The sequence below is a fragment of the Somniosus microcephalus genome, chromosome 11, assembly GCF_052327205.1.
Source record: "Somniosus microcephalus isolate GS21.2 chromosome 11, FLI_Smic_1.0, whole genome shotgun sequence".
Lineage (NCBI taxonomy): Eukaryota > Metazoa > Chordata > Chondrichthyes > Squaliformes > Somniosidae > Somniosus > Somniosus microcephalus.
In genome coordinates, this window is record NC_140997.1 from 116,253,515 (window position 1) to 116,274,369 (window position 20,855).

At 44.8% G+C, this 20,855-nt stretch overlaps 1 protein-coding gene across 1 annotated transcript in view; it reads right to left on the reverse strand.

Moving 5' to 3' along the window:
* Window positions 1–20,855, reverse strand: part of LOC147110836 (intraflagellar transport protein 122 homolog) — a 117,451-nt gene that overhangs the window by 88,321 nt on the left and 8,275 nt on the right. Inside the window, exons 4-6 of the mRNA XM_085999970.1 lie at window positions 17,120–17,196; window positions 7,989–8,040; window positions 3,856–3,996 (exon numbers count right to left, since the gene is read on the reverse strand). Of these exons, the coding sequence (XP_085856096.1) occupies window positions 3,856–3,996; window positions 7,989–8,040; window positions 17,120–17,196 (270 nt within the window). The remainder of the gene's footprint in view (window positions 1–3,855; window positions 3,997–7,988; window positions 8,041–17,119; window positions 17,197–20,855) is intronic.

Here is a 20,855-nt window from a genome sequence, read left to right on the forward strand (position 1 = left end):
AAGTACTCTTAACAGAAACACTGCAGAGTATTGAAGAAAGAGGAGGAATTAGACTGTCACTGCCCGGAGACTATATGGAGGAGATATTTACTGCAATTCTGAAATGGCCGAGCAAGCCACTCAGTTGTAACAAACTGCTATGAAAAATAAAAAAGACTTACATTTATATATAATAATTATATAAAATAAGAGTAAAACCGGATGGACCACCAAGCATTGACCTAGGCACCGGCTTCGGACACGACAACGCCCAGCCCAGTCGACCCTGCAAAGTCCTCCAGACTAATATCTGGGGACTTGTGCCAAAATTGGGAGAGCTGTCCCACAGACTAGTCAAGCAACAGCCTGACATAGTCATACTCACACCTTTCAACCAATGCCCCAGACTCCTCCATCATTATCCCTGGGTATGTCCTGTCCCACTGGCAGGGCAGATCCACCAGAGGTGGTGGCACAGTGGTATACAGTTGGTAGGGTGTGACCCTGAGAGTCCTCAACATTGACTCCAGATCCCATGAAGTCTCATGGCTTCAGGTCAAGCATGGACAAAGAAACCTCCTGCTGATTACCACCTACTGCCCTCTCTCAGCTGATGAATCAGTACGCCTCCATGTTGAACACCACTTGGAAGAAGCACTGAGGGTAGCAAAGGCACATAATGTACTCAGGGTGGGGGACTGCAATGTCCATCACCAAGAGTGGCTTGGTAGCACCACTACTGGACAAGCCCTGAAGGACATAGCTGCCAGACTGCACCTGCGGCAGGTGGTGAGAGAACCAACATGAGGGAAAAACCGAGTTGACCTCATCCTCACCAATCTACCTGTCGCAGATGCATCTGTCCATGACAGCATTGGTAGCAGTGACCACCGCACCGTCCTTGTGGAGACGAAGTCCCGTCTTCACACTGAAGACGCCCTCCATCGCGTTGTGTGGCACTACCACTGTGCTAAATGGGATAGATTCAGAACAGATCTAGCAGCTCAAAACTGGGCATCCATGAGGCACTGTGGGCCATTAGCAGCAGAATTGTATTCCACCACAATCTGTAACCTCATGGCCTGGCATATCCCTTACTCTACCATTACCATCAAGCCAGGGGACCAACCCTGGTTCAATGAAGAGTGCAGAAGACCATGCCAGGAGCAGCACCAGGCATACCTAAAAATGAGGTGCCAACCTGAGAAAGCTGCAACAAAGGACTACGGCATGCCAAACAGTGGTAGCAGCATGTTTTAGACAGAGCTAAGCGATCCTACAATCAATGGATCAGATCAAAGCTCTGCAGTCCTCCACATCCAGTCGTGAATGGTGGTGGACAATTAAACAACTAATGGGAGGAGGAGGCTCCATGAATATCCCCATCCTCAATGTTGGCGGAGCGCAGCACGCAAGTGCAAAAGACAAGATTGAAGCGTTTGCAACCAACTTCAGCCTGAAGTGCCGAGTGGATAATCCATATCGGCCTCCTCCTGAGGTTCCCACCATCACAGAAGCCAGTCTTCAGCCAATTCGATTCACTCCATGTGATATCAAGAAACGACTGAGTGTACCAGATACAGCAAAGGCCATGGGCCCCGACAACTTCCCGGCTGTCGTGCTGAAGACTTGTGCTGCAGAACTAGCCGCGCCTCTAGCCATGCTGTTTCAGTACAGCTACAACACTGGCATCTATCCGACAATCTGACAAATTGCCCAGGTATGTCCTGTCCACAAAAAGCAGGACAAATCCAATCCAGCAAATTACCACCCCATCGGTCTACTCTCAATCATCAGCAAAGTGATGGAAGGTGTCGTCGACAGTGCTATCAAGCGGCACTTACCAATAAATTGCTCAACGATGCTCAGTTTGGTTTCCGCCAGGACCACTCGGCTCCAGACCTCATTACAGCCTTGGTCCGAACATGAACAAAAGAGCTGAATTCCAGAGGGGAGAGTGACTGACACCAAGGCAGCATTTGACCGAATGTGGCATCAAGTAAAATTGAATTCAGGGGGGAAACTCTCCATTGGCTGGAGTCATACCTAGCACAAAGGAAGATGGTTGTGGTTGTTGGAGGTCAATCACTGCAGGAGTTCCTCAGGGCAGTGTCTTAGGCCAAACCATCTTCAGCTGCTTCATCAAAGACCTTCCCTCCATCATAAGTTCAGAAGTGGGGATATTCACTGATAATTGCACAGTGTTCAGTCCCATTCGCAACTCCTCAGATAATGCAGTCCATGCCCGCATGCAGCAAGACCTAGATGATGTTCAGGCTTGGGCTGATAAGTGGCAAGTAACATTCGCATCACACAAGTGCTAGGCAATGACTATCTCCAACAAGCAAGAGTCTAACCACCGCCCCTTGACATTCAATGGCATTACCATCGCTGAATCCCCCCATCATCAACATCCTGAGGGTCACCATTGACCAGAAACTTAACTGGACCAGCCACATAAACACTGTGGCTACAAAAGCAGATCAGAGGCTGGGTACTCTGTGCGAGTGTCTCAACTCCTGACTCCCTAAAGCCTTTCCACCATCTACAAGGTACAAGTCAGGAGTGTGATGGAATACTCTCCAGTTGCCTGGATGAGTGCAGCTCCAATCTACTCAAGAAGCTCGACACCATCCAGGACAAAGCAGCCCACTTGATTGGCACCCCATCCACCCCCTTAAACATTCACTCCCTCCACCACCAGTGTACCATCTACAAGATGCACTGCAGCAACTCGTCAAGGCTTCTTCGGCAGCACCTCCCAAACCCGTGACCTTTTCCACCTAGAAAGACAAGGGCAGCAGGTGCATGGGAACACCATCACCTGCAAGTTTCCCTCCAAGTTACACACCACCCTGACTTAGAAGTATATCGCTGTTCCTTCATCATCGCGGGGTCAAAATCCTAGAACTCCCTCCCATACAGCACTATGGGAGTACCTTCACCCCAAGGACTGCAGTGGGTCAAAATCCTAGAACTCCCTCCCATACAGCACTATGGGAGTACCTTCACCCCAAGGACTGCAGTGGTTCAAGAAGGCGGCTCACCACCACCCTCTCAAGGGCAATTAGGATGGGCAATAAATGCCCACATCCCAGGATCTAATTTTTTTTTTTTTTTTTTTTTTATAAATTGTTCCACAGTATTTCTTAGGAGAAAAAACACTAGATTCAAAGTACTGCCTCTCCCAATGTAGCAGGATTACTCACTGTCAGGCTGCATGGTGGGTAACCTCAATTACTGTAAATAAAAAGGGATTCATTTGTTAATTTTCTTCTTTGTGAATTGACTTGAAGGGCATCAGTGCTGGAGAATGGAAAACTTTTTCCATTTGTCACCCAGAGGTAGCTTGCACTTCAGGTACATCACAGGCACAAGGACAGCAAAGTTCGCTCTGTTTCGCATCAACATACATCACCACTTTTCCAGAACTTTTCCACTTTCCACACCAGCCATCTTTATCAGCTCTCTGAGTAAAATTGCCAATTCAATGTCGATTAGTTTTGAATTATGGATTTTATTTGCTGGAGAATCAAACAAATTGAGAACTAGGTTGAGACTGTCCAAACACAATTTCACATGCTCTAATAGCCAGGAGAGAGAGGAGACTTGCATCTCATTAGTCTGGACAGGGTTTAAACCAAGACACCAGCAATGAAAAGGCATTTCTGGCATTCCACCTAACAAAGGGTTTAATTTCAGATATCTGTACTTCACATCAATGTAAATCTAGCACAGCTACCACTAGATTTTACTTGATCAACATTGAGTGCAATCACTGTTTTGAGCTGTTTTACTTGGCTTTGAATGGTAATCATCTTAAAAGCTCCCAAAGGGTTCAGTCCAGTTCACACTGAGGTTGGTTTTCTTACTTACTTGGATGGATTCCAGCAAATTGACCAAATAGGGGCACCACCAGGTCGCTCAATTCTCACTTTCTCTTCACCACTCTTACTTCGGATACTGACGATACCACTGAACAGGCCGATGGCCAGGTACTGACCATCATTTGTCCAACTAGCAAAGTATAGCAAAAAAAGAACAGGCTTAGGAAATATTTTTTAATGGGGCAAAGTTACAGTGACTGTATTTCAAGACTACTGCCACTGAAATTATTCTTTTTCGACAAATTCTCTCTGCTCCCCTCCTGAAGGCATATATTCCCTGCAGGGGTACACAATGACCTATACACCCTGCTGGATGGGTTGTGCTGGAATGGTCTGGCAGCTGCCCGATTAATTTGGCTTCCATCACTGCTGCTCCTCTTCCTTCAGCATATAGATCATATAAAGTGGGATTCTAGCTCAGTAATTCTGTTGAAACGCAATGGCTGAAAAATTAGTCCCCTTAGCGCCTCCAGTTAGCGCCAGCAGATGGCACTCCGGAGGTGCTAGACCAGTATCGGCGTGGCGAGGCGAATCCAGCGCCACACGCCAAATCCCCCTCAACTTCAGTAGCGCCACTGGTAAGAGCTATCGCCAGGAACGTCAATGCCAGGTGGATCGTGACGTCAGTGAGTGCGCAACGCTCACTGACTGCCCGATCTGCTAAATTGATTCTCACCACTTACCTTAGCGCCTGGAGTAAACAGGGAGAGCTGGTGTGAAGCACCAGGAAGCCGGCTCCAGGGACGTTATTTAAAGGGATCATCAGTAATCACTTGCAGCCGTCAGGTAAGAGTAGTTTGTCAGTTTCACATGCTGCAACAGTTTCATTCAGTAATTTCAAGGTTCTTTTGTATCAGGAGTCTTGCGGCAACTAAAAAGTAGCTACATTTATTCTTCAACGAATCAAACTGCTACACTTGGTAACATTAATGGGGGCTGTATTGGCATGCCACCTTGCCCTCCAGGATCTATGGCGGAGGGATCATAGGCAGCGAGAAAGACAGGAACATGTGCAGAGAGAGATGAGGAGGGACATCAGGGCTCTCACCAGGAGGCCTTACCCTCCGAGGGTATTCTGAGAGTACTTTTCCGACCTTCAATTAAGCGAACAGCAGTGTATTAGACAACTCCACCTCACCAAGGAGGTGGTCACAGAACTCTGCCACCTCCTCCAAACAGACCTCCAGCCTCATACCAGGATGAATTAAACCCCAGGTCCCCTTGGCTCAACACATCCCCATCATTCCATCCCTCTCCCAGGTCGTATCACAGCGCAAATCTAAAATGGCAGACACCACAAAAGAATAGTAAGTGAATTAATAAATTTATCAAAAATCAGTGAACACATTTTTACACCAAAATATTAACTATTCACCCTTGTGCAATCCCTTAGTGCCTGTCGTTGCTGCGCCGTTGCCTACGCTAGTGCTCCTACGAAGTGTTGGCCCAGTGGCTGCAGCAGGGCTGGTGGGAGGCTGCTGAGTGTCTACGTGGGAGACTTCAGATTGCTTTGCAGGACGCCCTCGACAAGCTCTGGACCTGGAAGACGGCTGCACATCAACATGGGCAGCAGCAGTCTTGGCTGGCTGGATGATAGGCAGCAACAAGAACAATGGTGGAGTGGCAGTGGTGGGAGCAGGAATGCTGTCATCCTGAGAGGAGACACCAGGTTCCTGCTCCACTGACCTACTGCCAGTCCCCTGGGGCAGCACCTCAGCATCCCTAGCAATCTGTTGGAGCAGACAGCAGGCCTGCTGCGACACCGTGAAAGCCCCGGTCGACGGTGGTAGACCTAGCCACAATGGCAGCAGTCAGGACTTGCATGGCATCAAGCTGAGACTGCATGAGAGCAGTCTGAGATTGGATGCCACCCAGCATAAACTCCATTACAACACTAAGACGTTGCGTCGCTTCCGCCTGTGCTGCAATGGAAGCTGCCAGATCGCCCATCACACGCGGCATCATGTCTGGGTCGCCACGGGTTCTCTGGGAGTCTACCATCCTTTGCAAACTGGAAATGATGGGCTCCATGGTATGCGCAGAGCCTTGTGCAATGTTGGAGGCGGACTCATCCACGCTCCTTACCATTGCCGAGAGGCTCTCGAGCACCCTTGCCATTGCACCTATCATCTCCGTGTGCATGCCCATCACCCTTCTTCTAAACACCTCCCCATCAAGGTCCTCATTGGAGTCCTGTGCTGCAGAACTTGCGCGTGAACTCGCCCTCCGGGGAGCTGGCCCCCGAGCTACCCTTTCCCTCTGGCCTTGCTGGCACCCAATAATCTGCAGCACTCAATTCTCCAGCGCAGATAGTGGTTGGGTGTCGGCTTGTCCCCCGCCTGTGCGCTCCTGCTCCCTCCTGTTGTGAGCCACCTTGGCCTGCAAGAGAAAGGAAAGTGTGTGAGTGTGGAGCAATGTGTTTGGGTGATGTGCCTGCCATAGTTGAATAGCTGTCATTGTGTGCAAGGTGTGGGATGTGGGTATGAGTATTGGTAGGTAGAGGTTGTTGGTGGGGGAGTGCTGGGGGTGTGGTGCTTTGGGCAGTGTGTGAAGACTGTGGCTCAGATGGTGGTATGTAGCATTTGTTGATGTATTCACTCACCCTGACCACCTGAGTGAGGTTGTTAAATTTCTTCCTGCACTGTTTGGGTCCTGGGGAGCACAGAACTGCCCGAGATGTGCTGCGCTACCTCCCTCCACATGGTGCAGAAGACTTGTGGCGAGGACCTCCTGCCACTTGCTGGGTAGAGCACCACCCTCCGTCTCTCCACAGTGAACGTCAATGGCTCCAATGCTTCATCACTGAATCTGCACTCTCTCTCCCTGGGACGTGGATCTGCCATGAGCACACCTGGTTCAGTCCTCCGGCTCCTTTGCCTTGTCCTGCTTCTGCTTGCTGAAGCAGCTGCACTGCCAGCAATGTTGAGAGTGAGGTGCTGCAGCATCAATGAAATTCCCCTTTAAGCAGTGAAGAAAGCCTATGGCAATCATGACTTGCAATTAGACTGCACCTGATATTGGTCCACCCTTTGAGTGTTACACCAATGAGCTTGGGTTTTAAGACTTGAATTAGGACTCCAATCATTTTTTGAGCCGTGAGCATGAAATTTGCGTGCCGTCTAAAGCATTAGCTCCAACTTTTCTACTGACACCGCCCAGTCCTTAGCTATAATGAATTTCTAGCCCAATATTTTCTAAGGGTCATGCAAAATTGAAATGTAGGAGATGGCTTCCTAATTGTAAGACCAAAAAGATTTTTGCAACACCTGTAATAATTCTCAGGATACAGGCAAAAGTCTTCACAACCAATCTCAGTGACCCTTTTATCAAGTACTTTGATGAAAGGGTTCTGGTCAACTGCGTCTTTTAAACAGTGCTGCACATTCTCAAGGGTGGATGGGATGGTGAGGGTCCCAGAATGTAGGATGGATGACATCATCCATTCCTAACTCTGTCATTTGCATGTGCCGGCCACTGTGAGGGCAAGGGCTTCTTCATCTCAACCAAAAATTGAAGGGAATTTCTGCCGGATGCTTCTCCAGCGGAGCCCCAGCATAAATCGGCACCATCAGAAATTCCTGGTCCCCGCAAATGCGCGAATCCCAATTTATGCTCTCCCAACCCGGATATTTCAGGGCCGTGATACCTATGCTTCTGATTATGGCCAGTTTTGGAAGTAGATCACTTGAGAAGTTTGTTTAAAATCTGGAAGTGTTTTTAATAACTACAAAGTATGAGATGCATTATGTTCATTTGTCATATCTACACAAACAGAATTAAGTACATCTGAATCACTCTGATCCAATCATCTTTAGTTAAATTCTGGTTCTTTAAACTTGTGACTGTCGCAAAGATATTGTAGAGCTTGATAAATTTGTGGTTCCTTTCCTAGCTGCACAGACTAATCCTTCGGCCAGCAATGAGGAAAATTGTCTGGAACAAGCAAATTGCATTGCAGGTTTGTGCTGTTCAACATGGGATTGTACCAAAGGAGCTACACAGGCCAACAGATTGGAAGTTTGCAACTGCAAACGTGAAGCTCAAACAGTTTGTAACCATCAACCTTGGAAACATGTTTAAAACCCATGAGAGCAATGATATGAGTAGCAAAGACTGGATTACCTGCAGCAGGTGATTTTGCTGTTGACTTTGTGCTTGGAGACAGATTTCTGCTCTGGAGACCACAAACCTGCATTAAAATCATTTTAAACACCAAGGCAAAATAAAATAAAATTATTATAAATATGTGAATTCAATTCTCTCAATCTATTAATTCAGTCAGTCACGCTGTAAACTCAAATGTTTGTTTCTAATCTACTTGCAGTATTTATTTCCAAAAGTAGGGGGTTTGGCAAACAGTGAGGACTGTGAAGAGATTTCAGGAGGTCATGGACAGGATAGCGGAATGGGCAGACAGATGGCAGATGTAATTTAATACGGAGAAGTGTGAGGTAATAATTTTGGAAAGGAAAACAAGGAATGGGAGTATATACTAAATGGAAAGACACTGGGGATTTCAACTACCCCAAAATTAATTGGCCAGAAGAGGTAGGTAAAGGGGATAAGGGAATGGAGTTCCTACAATGTGTACAGGACTCCTTTATAACCCAAAAAAGTAAGCAAGAAGCCCAACAAGGGAGGATTCACTTCTGGATCTAGTAATGGGGAATGAACCCGAGCTCATAAGATAAGTAAAAGTAGGGGAACATCTAGGCAATAGTGACCATCATATAATACACTTTAAGATAAAAATTGAGAAGGATATAAGCAGTACCAGGATAATACATTGGAGAAAAGCATATTTTGAGGGGTTGAGAATAGAACTTGGGGAAATAAAATGGACAACAATATTGGCAAACAGTGACGTAGAACAACAATGGGAAACATTTAAAATGGTGTTCAACAGAGTCCAGGAAAAACATATTCCGCTAAAAAAGAACAAACTAAACACTAATGAGACACCATAGATGAATAAAGACATAAGGAAAAAATTGAGGGTAAGGAAAGAGGTGTACACCAAGTACAGGGACAGCAGGAGAGAGCATGACAAGGGAGAATATGAAAAGATTAAGAGAGAAGTCAAAAAAACAATTAGGAAGGCAAAGAGGAACTATGACATTAAATTATCAAGGAACATAAAACAAAATAGTAAAATATTTTACAGGCACATAAATAAAAAAAGGAAAGTTGGGATGGGAATAGGGCCACTAAGGAAAGGACAGGATAAAATCACAGGCAGCGACAGCGAATTGGCAGAAATATTAAATAATTACTTTGTTTCACTATTTACCAGGGAGACAGATCAGGTGGACATGACATTGGAAGATGAGATTAGAAATGATCTAACCGCATTTAAAAAAGGGAGAAATATTAAATAAACTAATCAAACTCAAAGAGGATAAAACCCCTGGTCCAGATGGATTGCATCCGTGCATTTTAAAAGAATCTAGAGAACAGATAGCAGAGGCACTATTACACATATTTAATAATTTGTTCGAAAAAGGTGTAGTGCTAGAGGATGGGTGGATAGATAACGTTATACTTGTATTTAAGAAGGGAGATAGAACATGTCCAGGGAACGATAGACCAGTCAGCTTAACATTGGTGGTAGAAAAAATAATGGAATCCCTACTAAAGGAGAAAATAGAAAAACATCTATAAACCAAAAATATAATGGCTACTCAGCATGGATTTCAAAAGGGGCAGAGAGTACAAAGCTAAAGAAGTAATCATAGATTTGTATATATCATTGATGATTAGGCCACAGTTAGAGTAGTGTGCGCAGTTTTGGGCACCCCATTATAAAAAGGACATTAAAGCCAGAGAGCATTCAGTGTAGATTCCCCAGGATGATGCCAGGGATGGGAAATTAGGTATGAATGGAGACTTGAGATACTGGGGCTATTCCCACTGGAGCAGCGAAGGCCAAGAGAAGATTTAATAGAGGTTCTAAAATTATGAAGGTTTTTGATAGGGTGAATAGGGAAATATTATTTCCTCTGGTTGGGGAGTCAGTGACAAGAAGTTATCAATTTAGAACATAGAAAAATAGGAGCACGAGTAGGCCATTCGGCCCTTCAAGCCTGCTCCACAATTCAATATGATCATGGCTGATCCTATCTCAATACCATATTCCCGCTCTCTCCCCATACCCCTTGATGCCTTTTGTTTCTAGAAATCTATCTCCTTTTTAAATATATTCAGTGACTTGGCCTCCACAGCCTTCTGTGGTAGAGAATTCCACAGGTTCACCACCCTCTGAAGAAATGTCTCCTCATCTCAGTCCTAAATGTCCTACCCCGTATCCTGAGACTGTGACCCCTTGTTCTAGAACCCCGCCCCCCCGCAAAGCCAGGGGAAACATCCTCCCTGCATCCAGTCTGGCTAGCCCTGTCAGAATTTTATACGTTTCAATGAGATCCCCTCTCATTCTTCTAAACTCTAGTGAATACAGGTCTAGTCGACCTAATCTCTCATACGACAGTCCAGCCATCCCAAGAATCAGTCTGGTGAACCTTCGCTGCACTCCCTCTATGGCAAGTATATCCTTTCTTAGGTAAGGAGACCAAAACTGCACACAGTACACCAGGTGTGGTCTCACCAAGGCCCTGTACAACTGTAGTAAGACATCCTTGCTCCTGTACTCAAATCCTCTTGCAATGAAGGCGAACATACCATTTGCTTTCTGAACTGCTTGCTGCATGTTTGCTTTCAGTGACTGGTGTACAAGGACACCCAGGTCCCTCTGCACATCAACATTTCCCAATCTATCACCATTTAAATAATACTCTGCCTTTCTGTTTTTCCTACCGAAGTGGATAACTTCACAGTTATCCACGTTGTACTACAGCTGCCATGTATTAGCCCACTCACTCAACTTGTCTAAATCGCCTTGAAGCCTCTTTGCATCGTCCTCGCAACTCACAATCCCACCTAGTTTCGTGTCGTCAGCAAACTTGGAAATATTACATTTGCTTCCCTCATCCAAATCATTGATATATATTGTGAATAGCTGGGGCCCAAGCACTGATCCCTGCGGTACCCCACTAGTCACTGCCTGCCACCCCAAAAAAGACACATTTATTCCTACTCTGTTAACCAATTTTCAATCCATGCCAGTATAGTACCCCCAATCCCATGTGCTTTAATTTTGCACACTAACCTCTTATGTGGGACTTTATCAAAGGCCTTCTGAAAATCCAAATACACCACATCCACTGATTCTCCCTTATCTATTCTACCAGTTACATCCTCAAAAAACTCCAATAGGTTTATCAAACAGGATTTCCCTTTCATAAATCCATGTTCACTTTGTCTAATCCCATTGATATTTTCTAAGTGTCCTGTTATCACATCCTTCATAATAGACGCTAGCATTTTCCCTACTACTGATGTTAGGCTAACCGGTCTGTAGTTCTCGGTTTTCTCTCTCCCTCCTTTTTTAAATAGTGGGGTTACATTTGCCACCCTCCAATCTGCAGGAACTGTTCCATAATCTATAGAATTTTGGAAGATGACAACCAATGCATCCACTATTTCCATGGCTACCTCTTTTAGTACTCTGGGATGTAAATTATCAGGTCCTGGGGATTTATTGGCTTTCAGTCCCATTAATTTCTCCAGCACTAATTTTTTACTAATACTAATTTCCTTTAATTCCTCCTTTTCACTAGACCTTTGGTTCCCTAGCATTTCTGGGAAATTATTTGTATCCTCTTCCGTGAAGACAGAACCAAAGTATTTGTTTAATTCCTCAGCCATTTCCTTGTTCCCCATTATAAATTCTCCCGTTTCTGACTGTAAGGGACATACATTTGTCTTCACTAATCTTTTTCTTTTTACATACTTGTAGAAGCTTTTACAATCCGCTTCTATGTTCCTTGCAAGTTTATGCTCATACTCTATTTTTCCCCTCTTTATCAATCTCTTGGTCCTTTTTTGCTGAACTGCTCCCAATCCTCAGGCTTGCTACATTTTCAGGCAACTTTATATGGCTCCTCTTTGGATCTAATACTATCCTTAATTTCTGTTGTTAGCCATGGTTGAGCCGCTTTTCCTTTTGTGTTTTTGCGCCAGAAAGGAATGTATAACTGTTGCAATTCATGCATTCGTTCCTTAAATGTTAACTATTGCCTATCCGTCATGCCTTTTAATGAAGCTCCCCAATATATCATAGCCAACTCACTCCTCATACCTTCGTAGTTTCCTTTGTTTAGATTTAAGACCCTAGTTTTGGATTGGACTTCTTCACTTTTCATCTTAATGAAGAATTCTATTATGTTATGGTCACTCTTCCCTAAAGGACCCCGCACAAGAAGATTATTAATTAACCCCTTCTCATTGTACAATACCCAATCTAGGATAGCCTGTTCCCTAGTTGGCTCCTCAACGTACTGGTCTAAACAACTATCACTAAGAGAGGGGTTAGGAAAAATGCTGTTACATAGAAATGAGTACACACCCCTAACAGAACCCACCCAATTTCATGTTCATTAATTTAAATGGATGGGCATGCACTCTCCCCGCCTACTTTTCCTGTAGTCACTGCCCTCAGGACCAGGAAAATCTATCCCCAAATCTCCTGTTAGGACGTTGGAAGGGGAGGGCGAACAGCCAGTTGTCGTGGTGCATATAGGCACTAACGATATAGGTAAAAAGCGGGATGAGGTCCTAAAAGCTGAATATAGGGAGTTAGGAGGTAAATTAAAAAACAGGACCTCAAAGGTAGTAATCTCAGGATTGCTACCAGTGCCATGTGCTAGTCAGAGTAGAAATAGAAGGATACTTCAGATGAATACGTGGCTAGAGGAATGGTGCCAGGGGGAGGGATTCACGTTCCTGGGACATTGGAACCGGTTCTGGGGGAGGTGGGACCAGTTCAAACTGGACGGTCTGCACCTGGGCAGGGCTGGAACCGATGTCCTAGGGGGAGTGTTTGCTAGTGCTGTGGGGGAGGGTTGAAACTAAAATGGAAGGGGGTTGGGAACCTGAGCAGGGAGACAGAAGAAAGGAAAACAAGGATAAAAGCAAAAGATAGGAAGGAGAAAAACAAAAGTGGCAGTCAGAGAAATCAACGGTTTAAATCAAACGTGGCCACAGTAAATAATAATTCTAATAGGTCTAAGAGCGTTAAAAAAACAAGCCTGAAGGCTTTGTGTCTTAATGCGAGGAGCATTTGTAATAAGGTGGATGAATTGGCTGCGCAAATAGAGGTAAACGAATATGATTTGGTTGGGATTACGGAAACGTGGCTCAAGGACGGCCAAGACTGGGAACTCAACATCCAGGGGTATTCGATATTCAGGAAAGATAGGCAAAAAGGAAAGGGAGGAGGGGTAGCATTACTGGTTAAAGAAGGGATTAACACAACTGTAATGAAGGATATTAGCTCTGGTGAGGTGGAATCTGTATGGGTAGAATTGAGAAATACTAAGGGGAAAAAAACATTAGTGGGAGTGGTATATAGACCTCCAAACAGTAAGGCGGAGGTTGGGGATGGCATTAAAAGGGAAATTAAAGAAGCGTGCAATAAGGGCACAGCAGTCATCATGGGTGACTTTAATCTACATATAGATTGGGCTAACCAAATTAGTAACAATACTGTGGAAGAGGAATTCCTGGAGTGTTTACAGGATTGTTTCCTGGACCAATATTGTAGTGTATGTACCTTTAAGAGCCCCTGTGTACTGTAATACCGGTAGTGACCACTCGGGTATATAAGCCTGTATAGCGTCTTGTATCTTTTAGTTCACCTCCAGACTTTGTTCAGTAAACACCTGTTAAACCAACTCCTGCATTCCGTGTCTCCATTAACACACGGATACAACAAGTATGTCGAGGAACCAACCAGAGATCAGGCCATCTTAGACTGGGTATTATGTAACGAGAAAGGATTAATTAGCAATCTTGTTGTACGAGGCCCCTTGGGTCGGCGCGATCATAATATGATCGAATTCTTCATTAAGATGGAGAATGAAGTAGTTGACTCAGAAACTAGGGTCCTCAATTTAAATAAAGGAAACTACGATGGTCTGAGGAGCGAGTTGGGTAGGATTGATTGGGGAATGGCACTCAAAGGGTTGACGGTGGATAGGCAATGGCAAACATTCAAAGACCGAATGGATGAACTACAGAAGTTGTTCATCCCAGTTTGGCATAAAAATAAAACAAAAAAGGTGACTCAACCGTGGCTAATTAGGGATAGCATAAGATCCAAGGAGAGGACATACAAATTGGCCAGAAAAAGCAATAATGCTGAGGATTGGGAGCAGTTTAGGATTCAACAGACGACAAAGGGATTAATTAAGAAAGGGAAAATAGAATATGAGAGTAAGCTTGCAGGGAACATAAAAACTGACTGTAAAAGCTTTTATAGATATGTAAAGAGGAAAAGATTGGTGAAGTCAAGCGTAGGTCCCTTGCAGTCAGAATCGGGGGAATTTTTAATGGGGAGCAAAGAAATGGCAGACCAACTAAATACATATTTTGGTTCTGTCTTCACAAAGGAGGACATAAATAACCTCCCAGAAATACCGCGGAACATAGGGTCTGATGAAAGGGTGGAACTGAAAGATATCAGTATTTGTAGGGAAATGGTGTTAGGAAAATTGATGGGACTGAAGGCCGATAAATCCCCAGGGCCTGATAATCTACATCCCAGGGTACTTAAGGAAGTGGCCCTAGAAATAGTAGATGCATTGCTGGTCATCTTCCAGAACTCATTAGACTCTGGAACAGTACCCATGGATTGGAGGGTAGCTAATGTTACCCCACTATTCAAAAAAGGTGGCAGAGAAAAAGCGGGGAATTATAGACCGGTAAGTCTGACATCGGTAGTGGGGAAAATGCTAGAGTCCATTATAAAAGATGTAATAGCAGAGCACTTGGAAAGCAGTGACAGGATCGGACAAAGTCAACATGGATTTACAAAAGGTAAATCATGCTTGACTAATACTACTGGAATTTTTTGAGGATGTAACTGGTAAAATAGATAAGGGAGAACCAGTGGATGTGGTGTATTTGGACTTTCAGAAGGCTTTCAATAAGGTCCCGCATAAGAGGTTAGCATGCAAAATTAAGGCACATGGGATTGGGGGCAAGGTATTGACTTGGATAGAGAACTGGTTGGCGGACAGAAAGCAAAGAGTTGGAATAAACGGGTCGTTTTCCGAGTGGCAGGCAGTGACTAGTGGGGTACCGCAAGGATCGGTCCTCGGACCCCAGCTGTTCACAATATATATGAATGATCTGGACGAGGGAATTGGATGTAATATCTCCAAATTTGCAGACGACACAAAGCTGGGTGGGAGGGTATGCTGTGAGGAGGATGTCATGAAGCTCCAGTACGATTTGGACAGGTTGGGTGATTGGGCAGAAACATGGCAAATGCACTATAATGTGGATAAATGTGAGGTTATCCACTTTGGTGGCAAAAACAGGAAGGCAGATTATTTGAATGGCAATAGATTGAGAGAAGGGGAAGTGCAAAGAGACCTAGGTGTTCTTGTGCACCAGTCGCTGAAGGTAAGCATGCAGGTGCAGCAGGCGGTTAAGAAGGCAAATGGTATGTTGGCCTCCGTAGCAAGAGGGTTCGAGTACAAGAACAAGGATGTCTTGCTGCCATTGTACAGGGCCTTGGTGAGACCGCACCTTGAGTATTGTGTGCAGTTTTGGTCACCTTACCTGAGGAAGGACGTTCTTGCCATGGAGGGAGTGCAGCGAAGATTCACCAGGCTGATACCTGCGATGGCAGGAATGATGTACAAGGAGAGATTGTGTCAATTGGGCTTATACTCACTGGAGTTTAGAAGATTGAGAGGGGATCTCATCGAAACCTATAAAATTCTGTCAGGTCTGGACAGACTAGATGCAGAAAGGATGTTTCTGATGGCTGGGGAGTCCAGAACCAGGGGTCATAGTCTAAGGATAAGGGGCAAGCCATTTAGGACTGAAATGAGGAGGAATTTCTTCACCCAGAGAGTGGTGAACCTGTGGAATTCTCTGCCACAGAGGGCGGTGGAGGCCAGTTCATTAAATATATTCAAGAAAGAGTTGGATATATTTCTTGAGGCTAAAGGGATCAAGGGATATGGGGAGAAGGCAGGGACAGGGTACTGAATTTGGATGATCAGCCATGATCTCATTGAATGGCGGCGCAGGCTCGAAGGGCCGAATGGCCTACTCCTGCTCCTATCTTCTATGTTTCTATGTTTCTATAAAGTAGCAATTAAATGAAATCCAAATTTTTTCCACCTCTCAAGCTGCTTTTAAAACCAATTGTTTCCCAAGTAGATTCATGTCCACGTGGCTCTCCGATGCTCCAGTCTGCCTGCCACCAATGGGAAGTACCACCAATGATTCTTGACCAAGTTACATGATGGTTCATCTCAGAATAGTGGAGCTGTCTGGGGTCCTGTATTAAGCCCTCTAAATACATGCACAGGCTATAAAAACAATAGCCTGGAATATGCAGTCAGCAGCGAAGTTTCAAGGTTTTCCGACCTTGAATTCAATTCAACAGAACTTAATGGTGATCCCCTTGTTCAAACTGCTGTGATGGCAACAGGCTGTCTAAGCAGTCAATCAAAAGGCAGAATTGTCACAGACAGTGAACAAGGAAGTAAGTAAGCCCTTAAAATTGTAACTTTTTAAAATAGTTAGAGAGCAAAAGAAAGTTTGGGGCTCTCGCATGGGGGAAAGGTAAACCTAAAGTAAAGATGCACAAACTTAAAAAAAAGTTTTTTAAAAATTGACAAGTTTCTTTAAATTTTTATTTTTATTAATTAAAATGGACACATTTCACACTGCACAAAATTTAAATTAGCTTTCCAGGCCCTTAATCTTTGTTTAGCAGTCAATACGCTGTTAAAACCCCAGTTACACCTTTGGGTCCAACTTTTAGTGGGGAATTTAACAGCGTAATTACTGGAGAAAAGCTGAAGTTTTCATCAGTTTCAATGATTTACGAGATTTCACCGATTGTCGGCTCTTTTGGGGGGGGGGGGGGGGGGTCATCCCGGCTGCAAATTCCGGGCCACTCTCTGTGCAGAAATCCCCGCCAGCTTATTGAGGAAGCCTCTATGGCTGCCCTAATTCTTTATATATTGAATACTGCCTGCTCACTTCTGATTCCTCAAATTTTTTACTTCCAACAAAAAATCCTTTTGTACAATCTAAGTAAATAATAATGAGTAGTAAAAATGCATGTAACGTATTCTTTAGGTTTTTGAAAATATCATTAAATATTAAATTACCAAAGTCACTGGAGGAACAGGAAGCCAGCTGGTGAGTGACTGGGTTATACGCAATGCACTGAATGGAATCATTATGTCTGTAGATAGGCATGAAAACACCAAAAAAAGGGTTAGTTATTGCAGATGATATAAACAGATATTAAGCATTTCACTATTGAATCTTCCACTGGCATTCTGGAAGTATCTGTTTATATAGAGTAACTGTGTTCGTCAGGCCCCACATATTTGATCAGTCCACGTAAAGAGCGTGATCCAAATTCCCACATACACTTGGTTGCAGTAAGCACATCTCTGCTTTTATCCCACTTTCCCCACATGGTGGGGAAGCTTTTAGAAACAATGGCCCCAATATTTACTGGAGTATGTTTTGTGAATGTTGGGGGGGGGGGGGGGGAACACAATTTTGGAAATCAAGGTTTCCCTGCACTCTGCAGTTTTAACGTCACTGTGTGCATCATTTTTTTCAAGCAGGTTCCCTGCCCGGAAGTCAGCCTGATTGGCTGTGTGTCAGATGGGTAACGTTCCAGAGGAGGTCAAAGACCAGGAGCAGATAGGGAGCCTGCAGCTGTTTATAGGTAGCATGGGGGGTGGTGGGGCAGATATTTTGGGGGGGGGGGGGGGGGGGATGGTCGCTGATCCTGGGGGGGGACCCTGATCTCCGAATCAGGGTGGGTCCAATCACGGGGTGGGGGGGGGGGTCTTTGCGCCCCGGGAGGGGGTCCGATGACAGGCAGGGAAGCAAGTAGCCTTGGCGGGCCGGGAGGAAGCACTCCTGTTCCTCTTGGCCCACAAATAATGCTATAAAGGCAATTACATTTTCCATGAAGCTGTCCTCAGCTCCCTTTAGCTGCCAGGTTGAACCTGCAATACAGGTTAAATATGAGGCACGCAGGCCAACCTGCCTACTGGAGGCAGGTTGGGGTCGGGTTTAAGATTTTAAAAATTTTAACATCCCACCCGGCCCAAACCCAGCCGTTTTGGGGGATTAAAATTGCACCAATAATCTGGAAGAAGGCATGGACTAATAAAGGAGAGCCAGCATGAATTTCTTACGGGCAAATTGTATTTGACTAACTTGATTCAGTTTTCTGATGAGGGCAGTGCAGTTGGTGTTGCGTATATGGACTTTCAAAAGGCGTTTGATAAAGTACCACATATTAGGCATGTTAGAAAAATTGACACCCACGGGATAAAAGGGACAGTAGCAGCATCGATATAAAATTGGCTAAGGGATGGAAAACAGAGTGTTGTGATGAATGGCTATTTTTCGGACTGGAAGGAGGTACACAGTAGTGTTCCCCGGGGTTCAGTACTAGGACTAATGTTCCCCCTAAGGTGCGCAGGCGTGCACCAATCGCGAGTTCCTGTGCAGGCAGCGCACTAGCTCCTGCCGCTGGAAGAGATACTGCGCAGCAAATTTAAAGGAACTGCACCAAAACAAAATTAAAGTGAACATTGACTAGGACCACTGCTGTTTTTGATTTACATTAATGACTTGGACTTGTGGGTACAGAGGCAACATGAGGAAACTTTTTACGCAAGTGGTTAAGATTTGGAATGCATTGCATGATAGGGTGGTGGATACAAATTCAATAGTAGCCTTCAAAAGGGAACTGGATAAATACTTGAAGGAGAAAAAATTGCAGGGATATGAGGAAAGAGCAGTGGAGTGGGGCTAAAAACAGAAAATGCTGGAGAAACTCAGCAGGTCAGGCAGCATCTGTGGCGAGAGAAACAGAGTTAACGTTTCAGGTCAATGACCTTTCGTCAGAACTGGAAAAAAGCAGGAAATGGAACAGGTTTTTATAAGAACATAAGAAATAGGAGCAGGAGTAGGCCAATCGGCCCCTCGAGCCTGCTCCACCATTCAATAAGATCATGGCTGATCTGACCCTAACCTCAAATCTATCACGCTGCATCCACCCGAACCCATGTGATCTCCCGGGAGAGGCGAAAAACCAGATAAAGACCCAATGGCCAATTTGGGAGAAAAAAATCTGGGAAATTCCTCTCCGACCCATCTAGGCGATCGAAATTCTTCCAGGAGATCACTCTGTCCCTATATTTTCTACAGTACTTACCTTCTGTAAAGGTGATCTCCACCCCAGCCAGGAACAGGAATAAAACCATCTCCTGAAATCTAACAGAATTAGAACACAGTAGGAGCAGAACCAGGCTACACGGCCCCTGGGCCCACTCCACTACCCACAGGGCCATGACCATTCCGAACCTAGACTCATGTCCAATTTCCTGCCCGCTCCCCGTAACCCTTAATTCCCTTTACTTCTAGGAAACTATCTATTTCTGTTTTAAATTTATTTAATGATGTAGCTTCCACAGCTTTCTGGGGCAGCAAATTCCACAAACCTACCACCCTCTGAGTGAAGAAGTTTCTCCTCATCTCAGTTTTGAAAGAGCAGCCCCTTATTTTAAGATTATGCCCCCTAGTTCTAGTTTCGACCATCATTGGGAACATCCTCACCGCATCCACCCGATCAAGCCCCTTCACAATCTTATATGTTTCAATAAGATCGCCTCTCATTCTTCTGAACTCCAATGAGTAGAGTCCCAATCTACTCAACCTCTCCTCATATGACCACCCCCTCATCCCCAGGATTAACCGAGTGAACCTTCTTTGTACTGACTCGAGAGCAAGTTATGTCTTTTCTTAAGTATGGACACCAAAACTGTATGCAGTATTCCAGGTGCGGTCTCACCAATACCTTGTACAACTGCAGCAATACCTCCCTGTTTTTATATTCCATCCCGCTAGCAATAAAAGCCAACATTCCATTGGCCTTCTTGATCACTTGCTGCACCTGCATACTAACTTTTTGAGTTTCGTGCACCAGGACCCCCAGATCCCTTTGTACTACAGTACTTTCCAGTTTCTTGCCATTAAGATAATAACTTGCTCTATGATTTTTCCTGCCAAAGTGCATAACCTCACACTTTCCAGTATTGTATTCCATCTGCCAAATCTCTGCCCACTTACTTAGCCTGTCTATGTCCCTTTGCAGGTTTGTTATGTCCTCCTCACTCACTACTTTCCGTCCCATCTTTGTATCATCTGCAAACTTTGATATGTTACACTCGGTCCCCTCCTCCAAATCGTTAATATAGATTGTAAAGAGTTGGGGACCCAGCACTGACCCCTGCGGAACACCACTAGTTACTGGTTGCCAATCTGAGAATGAACCATTTATCCCAACTCTCTGCTTTCTGTTAGAGAGCCAATCCTCCACCCATGCCAGAATATTACCCCCAATCCCGTGATTTTTTATCTTGAGCAATAATCTTTTGTGTGGCACCTTGTCAAATGCCTTTTGGAAGTCTAAATACACTACGTCCACTGGATCCCCTTTGTCCACCCTGTATGTTACTTCCTCAAAAAACTCAAGCAAATTTGTCAAACATGACTTCCCCTTCATGAAACCATGCTGAGTTTGTCCAATTAAATTATGTTTATCCAAATGTCCCGTTACTGTCTCCTTAATAATGGACTCTAACATTTTACCAACCACAGATGTTAGGCTAACAGGTCTATAGTTTCCAGCCTTCTGCCTACTACCCTTTTTAAATAAGGGTGTTACATTAGCAGTTTTCCAATCTGCCGGGACCTTTGCTGAGTCCAGTGAGTTTTGGAAAATTATTACCAATGCATCCACAATCCCTACCGCTACTTCCCTCAAGACCCTAGGATGCAAGCCATCAGGTCCAGGGGATTTATCCGCCT